Raw genomic sequence first — 15,151 nt, 5'->3', positions numbered from 1 at the left:
AGAATCTAAGAGGTCTTTCCAAGTTTTACACATCCAAATTTGCATGCTGATATAAGTACCATAATGGTTATAAATAGTGGACGATATGAATAAATGTACTTTGTAGATCAATTGATCCAAGGTAGTATTAGTTCTAAAAGATGAGTGGAGTAGGTATATGATCAAGTTGATTTTATTGATTGTTAATGTTTGAACTGTTGGATATGGTGTTGAAGATCGTCGGTGTATCAATGAAGGAATTGAGATGTCTGTTGTGTGCATCGATGTGATGTGTGTCTGTTTATTATATTATTATGTCATAAGATTGGATTTTCAATTACTAAAAATATGGTAATTGATCTAGAAAGACTTCTAAAGAAATATTAAAGAGTTTAGAGAAATTAAGTTATCTTCCTGTAACGAGCATCTCACATATTAAAAATCCTAATGTAATGTTGTAGTTTTCTCCTTGTTCAAGAATTTCTACGTTAAATCTTATGTGTTCTTTATTGATTAAATTTACTTAATCTTGTTTTTACTTTTTCAGTTTTTCTAATTCAATAGTGTCCATACTAAAAGAAAGAAAAATATGGTAATAGTGTTAAGGATTGAGTATAGGCATGTTCAATGGTTCATGGCTTACTTTTTTGCAATGTTTGGATTGAAGTAATTAGACATGTAAAACTTAATAAAATATAAAAATCATTTTCTATGGTAAAAGTTACTAAGAATACCATATTCAACGTGGAGAATATAATTATATGCTCAAAAAGCTATATCTTATACTGGCAACTATTTTTACTCTTAGCTTGTTCATATTTTGCTCATTTAGAACTCTCATGAGCAACAAACAAAATTAAGAAATCATTTTTGATATACGATAGATACACCTATTTATATAATATAGATTACATATTTTCTTAACTTGTAGTACGTTTATTCAACATTTGCTCGTTATGCTACTCTAAATTTGTGTCATGTACCCGAGTCAAAATTAATAATGAGTTAAAAGTTTGAATTGAAGAGAATTCCTTGATCATTTAATGACGTTACAAAAAAAAATTAAATGAAAGAATCGATACATTATGATTTTTATGTAACTTTAAGTTAAAGTTACTAAATATCCTATTGATATCATATAATTTGGTTGGTTATTGTTTGGGTAAGAAAGAAGCATGAGACCTATGATCGAATTTTCTTTTGCGCCATTATTCCTAATCAAAATCTTACAACTTATTTAGCATATGGTAAAGTATTCATGCACAATCAAGTAAAATATTTAATCGTCCATTTACAAGAGACGGGTAGCTATTTAAAAATAAAATATTTAATCTTTTTGATAGTTAATTTATTTTCTTACAATTTATTTCACAATTTTCGGATCACCACATGACCTTTTCCTCATCTCAAATTTTTTTCTTCACCCATTAAAAATATATGATCCGAAATTTTATCATCCTTCTTTTATTGTCATTTCTAAATTAGGTGAACATATTTACCTTTGTTTGTTTACTTTTACCTCTAAATATTGTGATCATTTTCCTTATTTTTCTCTAGTTGCTATTTTTTAGATACCGATATTTGTAAACATTGAAATCATTTCACAATTAGCTATCTTTCTATCAAATTCTTAATTTTTTTTTACTTTCTTAATACTTCTATTATTTTTAATTTGAATTAGAAAATATGGTTATATGTGATATCTCACTTTCTCTAATGAAGATTAGTTGTAGTATATTTTTTAGGTAATTTTAGGGAGGTTATGATCAATTTAATTTAAGAGTTGAAATTCAACAAATTACTTTGAGATATATTCAATTTTTATTTATAAAAAAGGGATTGAAATAAAGCAAATGGGAGAAACAATTGATCCAATATCATCTTCAGCACATGAAAGTGAATCTGAAGGAGAACCAAACCCTCCCTTTAAGAGACAACCTAGTGAATCTTCATTGTGTCCAACTGAGGAAGATGAGGATGAACTAAACAGAATACAATTGGGTCCAAAATGCAGTATTAGAGACCACCTTGAGAAAGATAAGGTGTGATTAAAATTTTTTCATTTCGATTTCGTGTTATCGCGTTTTCTATGCTCATATTAAGTTTGTCGGGTAATTATATTTTTCATTGATTACTATTTTACTTTAAATGTATAACATTAAATATCACGTGGTTTAATGGTTAGATTTTAGTATAGAAGTTTTTGTTTGATCATGCAAGAGCTCGTGTATGTAAGCTTTAGTGTCAACATTTTTATCCTTGGTTACGTTTAAAATTACATTGAACTTTGGAAAACGTTACAGGATGATGAAAGTTTAAGGAAGTGGAAGGAGCAACTCCTTGGAAATGTCGATTTTAACTCGGGCGAAGGTATGAAAACATGCATGATATGTAGTGTATATATATGTATGTATGTCATCTAGTTTAGTTGGTAAAGTCTTATGGAGATACCTAAAATCTGGGATTGAATTGCATATTATATCACTGCGCTTAATTGCTCATTTACACCAAAAAAATGATACGTGGTATGTTACTATTCCTTTGTTTGTCCGAATGACATTTTGATTATAGTTTGCTAAAATTGAAATTATTTTTTCCCTCAAATGTAGAAACTCTTGAACCAGAAGTGAAGATATGGAGTTTAACAATTTTATCACCTGGTAGAGAGGAAATTGTCCTCCCCTTACCAGAGTCAGGAGACCCAAAAGGTTTATGGTTCACCTTAAAGGAAGGTAGCCCTTATACTCTCCGTTTTTGCTTTCAAGTTAGCAACAACATTGTCTCTGGCCTTAGGTACACCAACACAGTTTGGAAAACTGGTCTCAAAGGTACTTTTACGCTATCCCGTCATATATCTAAATCTCGACAATATCATTCTTATGCTTCTTTCGTTCATTAAAACTCGCACATTTTGAATTTTGCAATATTCGCATACTTCACTGTTATAATGTTTTTTTGAAAAATAAAATATAAGAACAAATGTTTCTTTTTTTCTAAAATATTGTTTGCTTTATCTCGATGTATATTTTCAAAAAAAAATTATACTTTATACTAAATTAGAAAGACAATTGGTTGAAGTTATGTTTCATGTGTCATTGGTTGAGTGAATCTTTTTATTTGTTTATTAACCATTAAATCTTTAAAATTACCTTAATGAAATTTGTTCTTTTATTTTTGTATGTTGTGGGTGAATTTATTAAAGGACCTTTAATTTGACATTTGATCAAATTGTGAAAAATATTGTGTAGTTGACAGTACCAAAGAAATGATTGGGACCTTTAGCCCTCAAGGAGAACCTTACACACATGAGATGCCAGAGGATACCACACCTTCGGGGTTTTTTGCAAGAGGCACATACAGTGCTAGGTCAAAGGTAATCCTAAACATGATTCGTATAAGTATGACAAATTTTTGCTATCTATTTTTTCACGTTACACACGATGACATGATTCACATAAGTATGACAAATTTCGAGTTCAATATATATTCTATGTATGATGCCTTAAATCGATAATATTAAAATCAAAAACTACAAAAGAGGACGCTAATTTGTTATATATGTATTTTACGTGTCTCAGTTTCTTGACGATGACAACAAATGTTACTTGGAGATCAATTATACATTCGACATTCAGAAAGAATGGCCATCCAAGTAATTAGAAGTTCATTTTTTTTTTGTTTTTTTGAGCTTGTTTGTAGCAACAATTGAGTAAGTTGAACCAAAGATGTTGTTATAGAAGAATGCACTTGAAAAAAGTTTATCAAGAAAGAGCAAATACTTGAGATAGCACTTTCTAATTAATAAATGTTTGGTATTCACAACAAAAATACCAATTATTTATGTAACGCTCGTCCTTTACATTTTTTATATGACGATTTGGATATTGTAAGATTAGCTAGATTTTTCTTACAATTTGTCATTACTTCTAAATTTATTCTCTAAATTTTTGAGCAAGTTGTACAGGGAATTCAAATATTAATAACAACTGATCAACTTTTTATCGAGTTGTATCATTCTTAATTTTACTCTCATTGTTCGTCTCACTTTCTAGAATCATCTCGGATTTTTTTAAAATAATTAAAATTTGTGACCATTTTTCGGATACAGGTAAAAGTTAGGATTATTATTATCAAATGTTCTTTCATAAATATATTTGTCTAATTTTTTGGGGGGTACATTATAAGAAGTTAGGGTTTTTATGATTTGTTTGTTAGTAGGTTTCTCATGATTGATTTGTATGATCATAACCAAAAGTACATTGAAAGGGACAATTATACACCTATATCTATTAGAATTTGTCTTCTAAGAGACTGTCTATTTTAAAATTAAAATTAGATAATGGTATGTCCAATATTTAAAAAAATAGTTTAATAGCGATTAAGTTAATTTCTTTCGGTGACTAATTTAATTTATTTAGTGATTAAGTCTACTTTTATACTAAAATTAGATTGCTCTTTTAATAATTTTTGTATTTATTATTGAATGAGAATTAGATTGATTGGTTGAAGAAAATTTATGTAAGAATAGTTCCAGCTTAATGTATCATGCATCTTTGGGAGTTTGGGCCTAAGTCGGGCTTGTGTACGTGGCTAAGTGTTGTTAGTACAAGCAAAATATTTCTCGTGGGTTGCTAGGTGGGCTTTGGGCTACAAGGATGAGAGTGGCCCATGGAAAGATGTGGAAGCTTACTTTTCTCGGAGAGAATTCTGGTCAAAATTTGGGCTCTATGACAAAACATTTCAAAATATGAATATCAATATAAAACGAAACGAGTATTATTATCATGAAAGTATTTTATTCGATATCATTCATAAATAATTTTGTTTTTTAGATTGATAAGTTGAAGTTCGGAAGTGATGCCAATACAAGTAGACTGTAGATAACTCTGATGATATTCTATATCATAATTTCTTTGTTATTTAAAAATCTTCACATTTATTATTTAAGCAGTCAAAGTCTAAAATTTTAGATTGTATGTGATGATTAAAATATATGTGAATAATATTATCATAGGAGATTTTGTTGGATGTGTAGCAGTGTATATTATTATAATTTCAATTTTTATACAAGAAAAGATATTAATGCTTTAAATAGTATATTAGAGACCGTGTAAAACACACAAGTAGAAAGATTTAAGAGGTATCCAAATACATGCATATGTAATTTAAAGATTAAGATGTTTTATTATACTTGAGTAAACAATAAGCAATATTCAAACATTTTGCAAATTAGTAGTACCCTTTTGAAAATTTTGAGACCCACTAACATATACGTATGTGAGAATCAAGGTTGGCCTAATGATTGTAAGGTCATCCTTCCACCTTTGTGACAGGCGTTCCATTCTCACCCCTTGCAAGAATTTCCCAAATTTTCCCCTCATTTGGATTATTGCCGCTATTCAAGATTTTGAGGGAATTTTATAAATTCTTTCTAATGTATATAAAAAAATATTGTCATATGAAGGTTTCATTTGATTCATCATAAATTAATAGAATACTATAATTAAACTATTATAATTTTTATTAATATATAATATCATGATACAAAATATACAAAAATAAGCATATACTATAGAAAAGTTTTCTAGAGAGAGGGGCTCTCCCTTCTCTCTAAGAAAACCCTAAAGCCCCAAATTTTCAGAAACCCTAACCCCAAATCTCAGAAATTTCGCTTAGCAGCCGCTTTCTTCTTCCTCTTTCCTCTCAGATCTAGCTACTTCTATCCTCTTCTATGGCTATCTAGTCCTTTGCTGGTCTTTTCTCCTTGTCCTCAGCCGGACTTCTTCTTTTAGTCTCTCTCCATTTCTCCTTTCTCTTTCGTCTTTTGTCGGCCTGTGCTTCGATGGCGATTTCTCGGGTTTGCGTAGCCAGCGTCTTCAGCGTCAAGGCTTTCTTTGGGCAGCGCTGGCGGTGGAGTTCTGTTCGTGGGCTGTGGGTAAGGGGTTCGCGGGCTTCAGGATTCGGGCTCCTCTCCTATCTATTCTCCTCTCAGTTCGAGCTTCATTGCTCGAGTTTAGTTTGTTCTTGCGGTGGTTCATGGTTGTCGGTGTCTCGTTGGCGGTGATCGTGTTCGCTTTTCTGTTGGTTGTTGGATTTGGGAGCTTATTCATTTTCGGTGGTGTTTGTCTTGCCCCCCGCGAAGGGTTCGACGTCGATTTGGGCCTGGGGTGATGGCGTGATGCCGTGGCGGAGCATTTACTCGAGTTCATATGTGCTCCTTTGTTCTTCGTTTTTTCTGTTCTTGATGATTATTGTAACCACCCTTTGGGGTGTTTTAGGGGGTGTCTCTTGTGTAGACACCTCCTAGCTTTCTCTCCTTATATATATATAAAAAAATTGATACAAAATACACATTGACGGAAAAAATTAAATATCTTCTTAATTATGACGGACTAATTACTTATTATGGCCTAATCTATAGATCTATAAACATTTAGCATTTCTATGTTATGGAAGCCCTTAATTAATTAATCGGTTTTTTCACCAAGTACCCCCGAGTTTTCAAAAAATTCACCTGGTACCCTCCAAGTTTTCAAAATTCACAGGGTACTCCTAAGTTTCAAACTAATACACGGGGTACCCTTAAATGCCCTTAATGACTAACAGCGTTAACCGCCGTTAGTCATTAACCCCATTAAACCCTAATTAGGCCTAATTAACCTAACTAAACCCTAATTAGGCCTAATTAACCTAACCCTAACCCCTAAATTTCAAACCCTAATCCCACTACCACCCAACCACCACCCCCTCCCCTCCACCCACCCCACCCCCTGCAGCCACAACCACCACCGCAACCCCCCGCAACCACCGCAGCCCCTCACCCTGCCTCCCCCACTCCCCGCAACCACAACAACCCCCCACCCCAGCAGGCCCCTTCCAAGAATTCCGCAGCCCTCCTTCCCCTTTCCCGTCGCCACCCCCTCCCCCAACCCCCAAAGAATTCCGCACCCCCTCCCCCACCGCGACGCACCCTTCCCCACCCTCGCTTCATCTCATATTTGCGCCGCCTAGCAGTTCCCCCCACCCACTCGATTTTAGGGTTGAAACACAAGTGACGCTGACGCCGAGCAGTTTGAGGGGGCGCTGAAGTGGTGGTCGACGACTTGTTGGTGGGCGGCTTGTGCTGAGAAGAGAGCAAAGGAAAGGGAGTGCATTTTTCGACGGGGAAGGGGTGGCGACGGGAAGGGGAGGGGTGGGTAATTTGACGGGGGTGGGGACGGGGCGGGGGTGGGTAATGCGACGGGAGTGGCGACGGTGTAGGGGAGGGGCTGCCACGGGGTGGTGGGGCTGTCAGGGGTGGTGGGGGGCTGTCAGGGGTGGTGGGGGGGCTGTCAGGGGTGGGGGGCTGCCAGGGTGGTGGGGGGTGGGGTTAGGGTTAGGGTTAGGGTTTGAAATTAGGGGTTAGGGTTAGGTTAATTAGGCCTAATTAGGATTTAGTTAGGTTAATTAGGCCTAATTAGGGTTTAATAGGGTTAATGACTAACGGCGGTTAACGCCGTTAGTCATTAAGGGCATTTAAGGGTACCCCGTGTATTAGTTTGAAACTTAGGGGTACCCTATGAATTTTGAAAACTTGGAGGGTACCAGGTGAATTTTTTGAAAACTCGGGGGTACTTGGTGAAAAAACCGTTAATTAATATGAAGCACTCAACTTCATAATCTTTCAAAGACAAAAACTGAACCATAGGAGAACAAGTCAAAACTTACTACATCTCACAAATCTAGTGAAGAAGAACAATATTTACACTTGTAGTACGACAAGTACACTCAGTATAGTTAAAAATGATAAATTTGTTCTCTAAGGTAAAAAAAGAGAAAAGAAGCTAATATAGCTCTAAGAGTTGCATATAAAAAGCTAAAAAAAAAATAGAAAAATCAAGCATCAAATGATTATTTATTATATAGATTAATACAAACTTTTGTTATAAATTTACAACTAATTTCCATTTTACTCTTTAGTTTTGTATTTAATTTGTAAAAATTATAAAAAGTACATATTAACAAAATACATGTTATGATAAATATAACAAGATCTCACATGATTATATTTTCATCCGTGCATAAATCACAAATGATGGTCAAAGTGAATTTTGTGAATCGTGTAAAATGTCAAAGTGTGTAGATTAAAATGAAACGGATGGAGTAACATATAGCATAAAAAGAAAAGGGATTTTTTCAAAGTTCAAACTAGTTCTCATCCTGACAAGTGACAATACATCCTGACGCATTTTTATTATTTAATGTCTCATTTGATTGTGTAGGGAAAGGAAGAATACATATGACAACATAACATTTGTTTGTCTTGGATTATATATATATATATATATATATAATTCCTAATTAAATTAACATAATAACATCTGAATTTGATTGGTGAATGTTTGACTCATAAATAATAATTTTCTAGGACAACAACTAATAAATAATAATAGAGCATCATACTATAAATTAAAAAAGTCATAAATTTAAAAGAGTACAAACAATTCCCTCGTAAATCCCAACTGTCTTCAAGGAACTCTTAGCTGGGCTTGGTCCCACATCAGCGCGTTTGCTGAAGCTCACTAATCGGAATTTTACACGTGGCTTTTTAAAGGATAATTCTTCTATTTGCTATTCCTACTAATAATACTTCTCTCTACTACAGTGATTTATTTTATGTTCATTTGTTTATTTATTTTTTGGCTGGCTTCCATTTTCACCTTTGCAGCTGAGCCGGCTAAAATGACTTAGCCGCTTAGCTATTTTGTATGTTGAGTCTAATACTTCCTCCGTTTCTAAATAAGTATAGCACTCCTTGTTTTCAAGTTTGCCAATGCATTATTTTAACCATTTATATATATTCAATTATCAATCAGTCAAAATTATAAAAAGTTGATATTAAAAAAATTCACATCCAGACGAATCTAACAAGATCCCACATGACTATGTTTTTCCTAAAATGTAAATCACCAAAGCTAATTAAAGTTTAAATTGTGAATAGTAAACATTGTGCAAATGTTGCGCTTATTTAGAAACGGAAGAAGTATATGGTATTTTTTGGAAATGTTTCATTACTTATTATCAGCTAGAAAATATTATAAGAAATTGATATTATGAAAATATAAATTGAGAATTTGAGATAACTCCAACGTCGTACATAATAAATTTTTTTATATATACTTCCTCTGTAACATAATATTCATTTGCTATAATTTTAATACATTAAAAGTGTGTTCTCTTAAAACCTAGCCTCCCCTCTCTTTTTCTCTCTCTAAAACCCTAGCCCCCCTTACCCCTTCTTCATCAATTAGGGAGCTGTCATGGATGTTTTCATCCATTTTTTCCCTTTTATTTTCAGTTTTTAGTTCATTTTCTTGTTTTGTTCAATAAATTAGTATCTCTTTATGAGATTTTCTCAAACCCTTTTATGGGATTTTTAGTTTCTGTTTTGGAAAACTCCTTCTCCCCTATGGGAGTTGTGAGTATGGTTCTTTTGTTTTTAGGTATGAGAAATTATTCTCATCGGTTGAAGTTCGAGATTCAACATGAAGAATTAGAGTTTCACAACTTCTGTAAAATTATGGAAGACTATTGGAGTACGTTCATCCCAAAATTTCCGCATCTGCAGATCGTATGCCTAACCAGAGCGAACTCACAGATTGCATTGCTTCAGATGAAGATTTTTATTAAGGCAAAATTAAGTCAAATATGCGATGTTTACATTTCTAAGGTGATATGTATTTCTATTAGAATTTTATGTTTTTCAGAAATGACTTGTAAGTGCCGTTTGGCGAAATATTAATGAAATCCCTTTTCTTTCTTTCAAAAAAAAAAAACATAATATTCATTTGCTGCAGTTATTATGTTATGTGGTTAAATGTGAGTCAGTCTCGGTTAGGGCTTCCCCATCCCCCTCCCATATTTAGTCGTCCAGTGCGTGGTATTAGCTTGGGCTTCCCCTTCCCCCTCCCTTGATTAGTAGTCCAGTTGTCAGTTTGGACTTCCCCCTCCCCTAGTCTTAGTTTGGCTTCCCTTCCCTCCTCCCCTAATTAGTATTATGTCAGCCTAGTTGGGCTTCCCTTCCCCCTCCACAGTTTAGTGTAGTGTCCCCCTTCCCTTTTCCTGGTGGTTGTTCGTCTCTCTTTCCCCCTCCCCTAGTGTTTAGTTGGAAGTGTGTCTGTCATCTCTCCTTCCCGTGAGTTTTTCTATCAGTTTGCGTTGTGGTTGTGTTACTATGCGTTTAGTTTTTGTTCACTCAATCTGCTTGATAATTTTGATATTTGGTGGAGGTAGTTCATGTTTTCAAGATGTTAATTGGGACTGATTTGTGTGGTTGGTTGGAGTCTATGTGACAAGAGGTGTCATGGTTGGGGTATGGTTTCTCCCATTTCGAAAAATGGATGGTTGTTTGAGATCTAACTATGATTAGATCAGATTTTCATCTCGCTTGGTAATGATTTTATCAATCATTGCATTGACAAAATATATCTGAAGACGGTTCCCCAATTTATCAATTGGGTTTGTAGCGCAACTCATTTGAGCTTCTCCTTAACGGAGAAGCCTGAAATACCTCTTCGAGAGGGTAATAAGTCACAAAGGATTGTGACTCTTTCAAGACTTTGGATCCAAGAATCCCATGCGACAGAAGGTCACTAGGATTGGTCCTGTTGGTTACGTTTTTGCCCCAATTGTGAAATCAGTCCACACCTCTCCTTTCGTCAGGTATGTGACGATCATCATTCACCTGTAGCAGTGCTTCAATGCAGCTATCTTACAACACATCTCTCTAGATCAAGCAATTTTATCCAAGTTTTTTAGGTTATTGTACTTGTTATGTAAGAGCGAGTAAAACTCGGTTTGTTTTATTTTCTTTTGTTTGGTTATATTAGCGTTAGGCTGTACTTTCGGTTATTAATGCAAGATTTTCCATTGTAAAAAAAAAAGGAGGAAATAGTAGTAATAATTAATTGGAGTAGCACTAAATTAGAAGTATAAATATCATATTCATAGCACAATGCTTTGTGTTAACAATAGCTAGTTATTAAGAATTTTACACTAGTACTCCCTCCGTCTTTTTTATTTGCTACAAGCACTTTTTCACAAAGACCAAGGAGGGAGTGGAGACCATTGACATAAATGGAATTAACAAAAAAGCAAATAGGTAAATTGTGGGACCTATGTATTATATATGAAAACATTTACAAAATCAAGAAGGGAGTGATGGCAAATTTGTAAATAAAGTGTGGGACCTATGTACTATATATGAAAATATTTGCAAATGTAACAAATAAATTGAAACACCCCTAAATGACAAAATGTAGCAAATAAAAAAAGACGGAGGGAGTATATATTTGCAGTACAGTGGCATAATAAATACGGTAGGATATGAATAGGACTTACAAATTACTACTACAAGCAAGCAAAGCCAATATAGGCAATTGGTTATTTGGTTGTATACTTGTGTGAGTCCATCAGTGCGTGCAATAATTCCCAAGTAGAGGCTTAGAGCTACCCTTCTGTTCTGTTCCGTTCCATCATGCATGCAATTATGCAAGGACAGTCTATGTGGTCCTAATCATAATATCATCTCCTCAAGCTGAATGTTAGTTCTTCAAGTTCTATACTTATCTTTTTACCTATACATACAAGTGTGCAACTATATTTTTTTTTAAGGTTAGACGGCGTCCTAACTAGATTGGAATCTCGCACAAATCAATCTGATCCGAGTTTGCAGACAAGGTTCCTTGGGAGTAGAGGAAATGATAAGGAAAGTTTTCATCCTCAAAGTGCCTTTAGTGGGGTTTTTTTCCACAACCTCAAGGTTGTGAGATACAAACCAAACCAGTAGACCAAGTACTACTTGGTACAAGTGTACAACTACATTGAGGGAGAATTTTATAAGACATAAGGTCATGATTATATGTAATATTCTTGCTAATTGTAATTATATCATATCCTTAAGTTGTAACATTATTGATTAGTTCGATAATAATAGTTTTTTTTTTATCGTAGGAAGCAACTAAGCAATTAATCATCTCAAGTCTGAAATGTATGTTGGGGTGGGGGATTCAGCATGATCTCCAAGATATATTTGACATCTTGTCCAAATAATTGAAATGAAATAATATGAGTATAGATTTTGCGGATTGAAAATCTATTATTTTATAAAATAGTTTGAGCGCCACATGTAATACACCGGTCTCGAATTCGAGACTTGGAGCTATATATTAGCAATGTATTCATGTGGTAATTACTCCCTCCTTACTAGGGGTGAGCACAATCGGGTACCCGACTAAATATCATAGACCCGGACCCAGAACCGGACCCAGTGGGTATCAAAAATCTGGAATTGAAATTGGTCCAACCGGGTCATATATTTTTGGACCCAAACCCGGAATCGATGGATACCAGGTCCAGAATTGGGTACCCAGTTGTAAGTTTAACGACATACTAAGATGTGCCAATTAAGCTATAAAATTTTAAAAAAGAATTAAATGGGCCTAAAGGCCTACTAAGTACTAACTTTTACTTCACAACTATTATCCTATTACCAATTCTATATGAGTATATGAAAAAAAAAAAAATTCTAAATACCGGGTACCCGGATCCGCTCCAACCGGTTACCCAAAGCCGGAAACGGTCAAACCGGGTACCCACCAAGCACTGGGTCCGATACCCATAATTGGAATCGGATGCGGACCCATACCCGAACCCAGTTGGACCGGATCCGGACCATGCGGGTCCATACCGCGTCCGGGTCTGGGTACCCGAATTTTCTGCTCACCCCTACTCCTTACTCTTCAAACTGACCTGGTTGTATGGAGTGTGGGTTTCGAGACTTGGAGTTATTAGCAATGTATCCATATGGTAATTACTCTCTCCTTACTAGTGGTGAGCACAATCGGGTACTTGGTAGAATTTAATAGACCCGAACCCATAATCGGACTCCGTGGGTATTAAAAACCTGGAATTGGAACTGGTCTAACTGGGTCCTAAATTTTTGGACCCAGACCTGGAACCGATGGGTACCAGGTCCAGAATTGGGTACTCAGTTGTAAGTTTAACAACATACTAAGATGGGCCAATTAAGTTATAAAATTTTAAAAAAGAATTAAATGGGCCTAAAGGTCTACTAAGTACTAACTTTTACTTAACAACTATTATCCTATTACCAATTCTATATGAGTATATGAAAAAAACTAATTCTAAGTATCGGGTACCAGGATCCGTTCCAATCGGGTACCCGGAGCCGGAAACGGTCAAACCGAGTACCCACTAGGCACTGGGTCTGATATCCAGAATTGGAACCGGATGCAGCCGGGTCCATTTTTGGACTCATACGCGGACCCGGTTGGACTGAATCCGGACCATGCGGATCCATACCGCGTCCGGGTCTGGGTACTCGAAAATTTTGCTCACTCCTACTTCTTACTTTCCAAACTGACTTGGTTGTATGGAGTATGGGTTTCACCCGACCATAAGAAAATCTATTACTTTTATATAGTTGTCGATTCACATGAAGTATTGAACTAGAGTATTAGAGGAGAAAAGTATGAATCCTACGCAGGGCCGTCTTGGAGATTTCGGGGCCCTGGTTCTAACATGAAAATTAGGCCCCTAAATTTATAGAAAATAAAGATGGAATATTCGAGTTCTAAAGATAGGAAGTTGAAAATCTAAAGATAAATCATTGACAAATTCATTAAGGGTGGGAAACAAGGTTGATTTCTTCAAATATGAAGTAAAATTTTCAAAATAATATATTTTGGGCCTTTATAATTTTGGGGGCCCTGTGCTGTTGGGCTCCTTGCACACCCTCATCTACCCCTCTGATCCTACGTACCGATGTGACAATAGGTATAAAATTCAAGGTTTCTTATTTTTTTTTTTTTTTTTTTGGGAGGGTGAATGAAAAACATATGGTAATAAGAATCATAAAAGGTTAAATGATTCCAAATAAAGTTCGCTAATTAGTGCTTAGCTTATTGCTTACATCTATCATTGCAGTTGTTGTATACTTCCTCCATTTGAAAATATATAATTGCACTATACCATTTGTATAATATTTATTATTTACATCTTATATTTTGATTGTTTTTGGTATTTATATTTTAGGAAAAATATAGTTATAGAGAATGATCTTATTAGATTCGTCTCAATAAAAAAAATTCAATATTAACATTTTATATTTTACTTATTAATAAGTAATGATATTAATGTTTAAAACAATCATACATGGACAAGCATAAAAATATTAAATAATCTAACTATTTATTATTTCTAAAAGTTAAGAATGAAGTATAATGTTTGGAGAATCAGGAACACCTCCTCTTGGAAAAAGTAAAATTCCAATTACATATGTCAACAAATATATTGTAACCTCTCGAAATTAGTATGGAAGATACTAATTGGATATTTGGATTAATATATGTGAAAGTATTGTGTCAGACCGTCTGACACAATACATTTGGTCGGACCATCGTCATGTTGAAAACTCTCCTATTACTGCTCCTCCCATTTCCCATCCACAAAAGAACCAACAATGGCAGCACTAAAATCTCTCCTATTACTGCTCCTCCCACTCCTCGTCCTTGCGACTACCATCTCCATTGTTGCCCCAACCAACGACACAACCAAAAACGACGACAATTGTCAACGATCTAACACAAAATAAACCACAAATTGATGCTTTTTTTTCCGCTACCGGAAGAACTTCGTTTCGCCGCCGAGAACCCGACACAGAGAGAGAGAGTAAGGAGAGAGAAAATGAAATAAATAAAAACGGTGTAAAAAAAGAAGCTTTAATCCACAAAGAAATGCAGTATATAAAGCCAGAAAGTAGGTGAAATGAAATCACGGTTGTGCCCTTGATGGATGTTTTTGACTACCATCTCCATTTGGATTATCTTGGTGTTCAACAGAGACAGGATTAGAATGCTTTGCTGCTTGTAATCTTATCGCAAAAGCTTCTAATAATATGTATGTTGATCTCCTGTACTTTGTTAGAAGGACGTGGTGGTGTTGAACAACACTAACAAGACTTCTGTTAAGCTGGCAGAAGAGGAATGAAGAAGAAGGAGAAAGTGAGAGAAAGTAGAGGTTAATGTTTTGTTTTCTTTTCCGTTGGACTTTGTTTTCTTTCAGTTGGACTTTCTTTTCTTTCAGTTAGACTTTCTTTTCTTTCAGTTAGACT

The 15,151-nt window shown here is 34.8% G+C and overlaps 1 protein-coding gene across 1 annotated transcript; it reads left to right on the top strand.

Moving 5' to 3' along the window:
- The first annotated feature begins 1,744 nt into the window (after positions 1 to 1,744).
- LOC104891798 (rho GDP-dissociation inhibitor 1) lies at positions 1,745 to 3,960 on the top strand. Its single transcript, XM_010677550.4, has 5 exons — positions 1,745 to 2,021; positions 2,283 to 2,349; positions 2,589 to 2,807; positions 3,228 to 3,352; positions 3,558 to 3,960. The coding sequence occupies exons 1-5, from the start codon at positions 1,833 to 1,835 to the stop codon at positions 3,633 to 3,635; spliced, it is 678 nt and encodes a 225-aa protein (XP_010675852.1). The 5' UTR covers positions 1,745 to 1,832; the 3' UTR covers positions 3,636 to 3,960.
- The last annotated feature ends 11,191 nt before the right edge of the window (positions 3,961 to 15,151 follow it).

This window comes from Beta vulgaris, chromosome 4, assembly GCF_026745355.1.
Source record: "Beta vulgaris subsp. vulgaris cultivar EL10 chromosome 4, EL10.2, whole genome shotgun sequence".
Classification (NCBI taxonomy): domain Eukaryota; kingdom Viridiplantae; phylum Streptophyta; class Magnoliopsida; order Caryophyllales; family Amaranthaceae; genus Beta; species Beta vulgaris.
The sequence above is the reverse complement of the archived record's forward strand: the minus strand, read 5'-3'. Positions and strand labels throughout refer to the sequence as shown.

What these genes read in the sequence shown, in the direction of transcription:
- LOC104891798 (XM_010677550.4), top strand. Translation starts at nt 1,833, where the DNA reads ATGGGAGAAACAATTGATCCAATATCATCTTCAGCACATGAAAGTGAA. An exon ending in CGATTTTAACTCGGGCGAAG is followed by an intron (nt 2,350 to 2,588) that starts GTATGAAAACAT and finishes CCTCAAATGTAG; the next exon opens with AAACTCTTGAACCAGAAGTG. An exon ending in TTGGAAAACTGGTCTCAAAG is followed by an intron (nt 2,808 to 3,227) that starts GTACTTTTACGC and finishes AATATTGTGTAG; the next exon opens with TTGACAGTACCAAAGAAATG.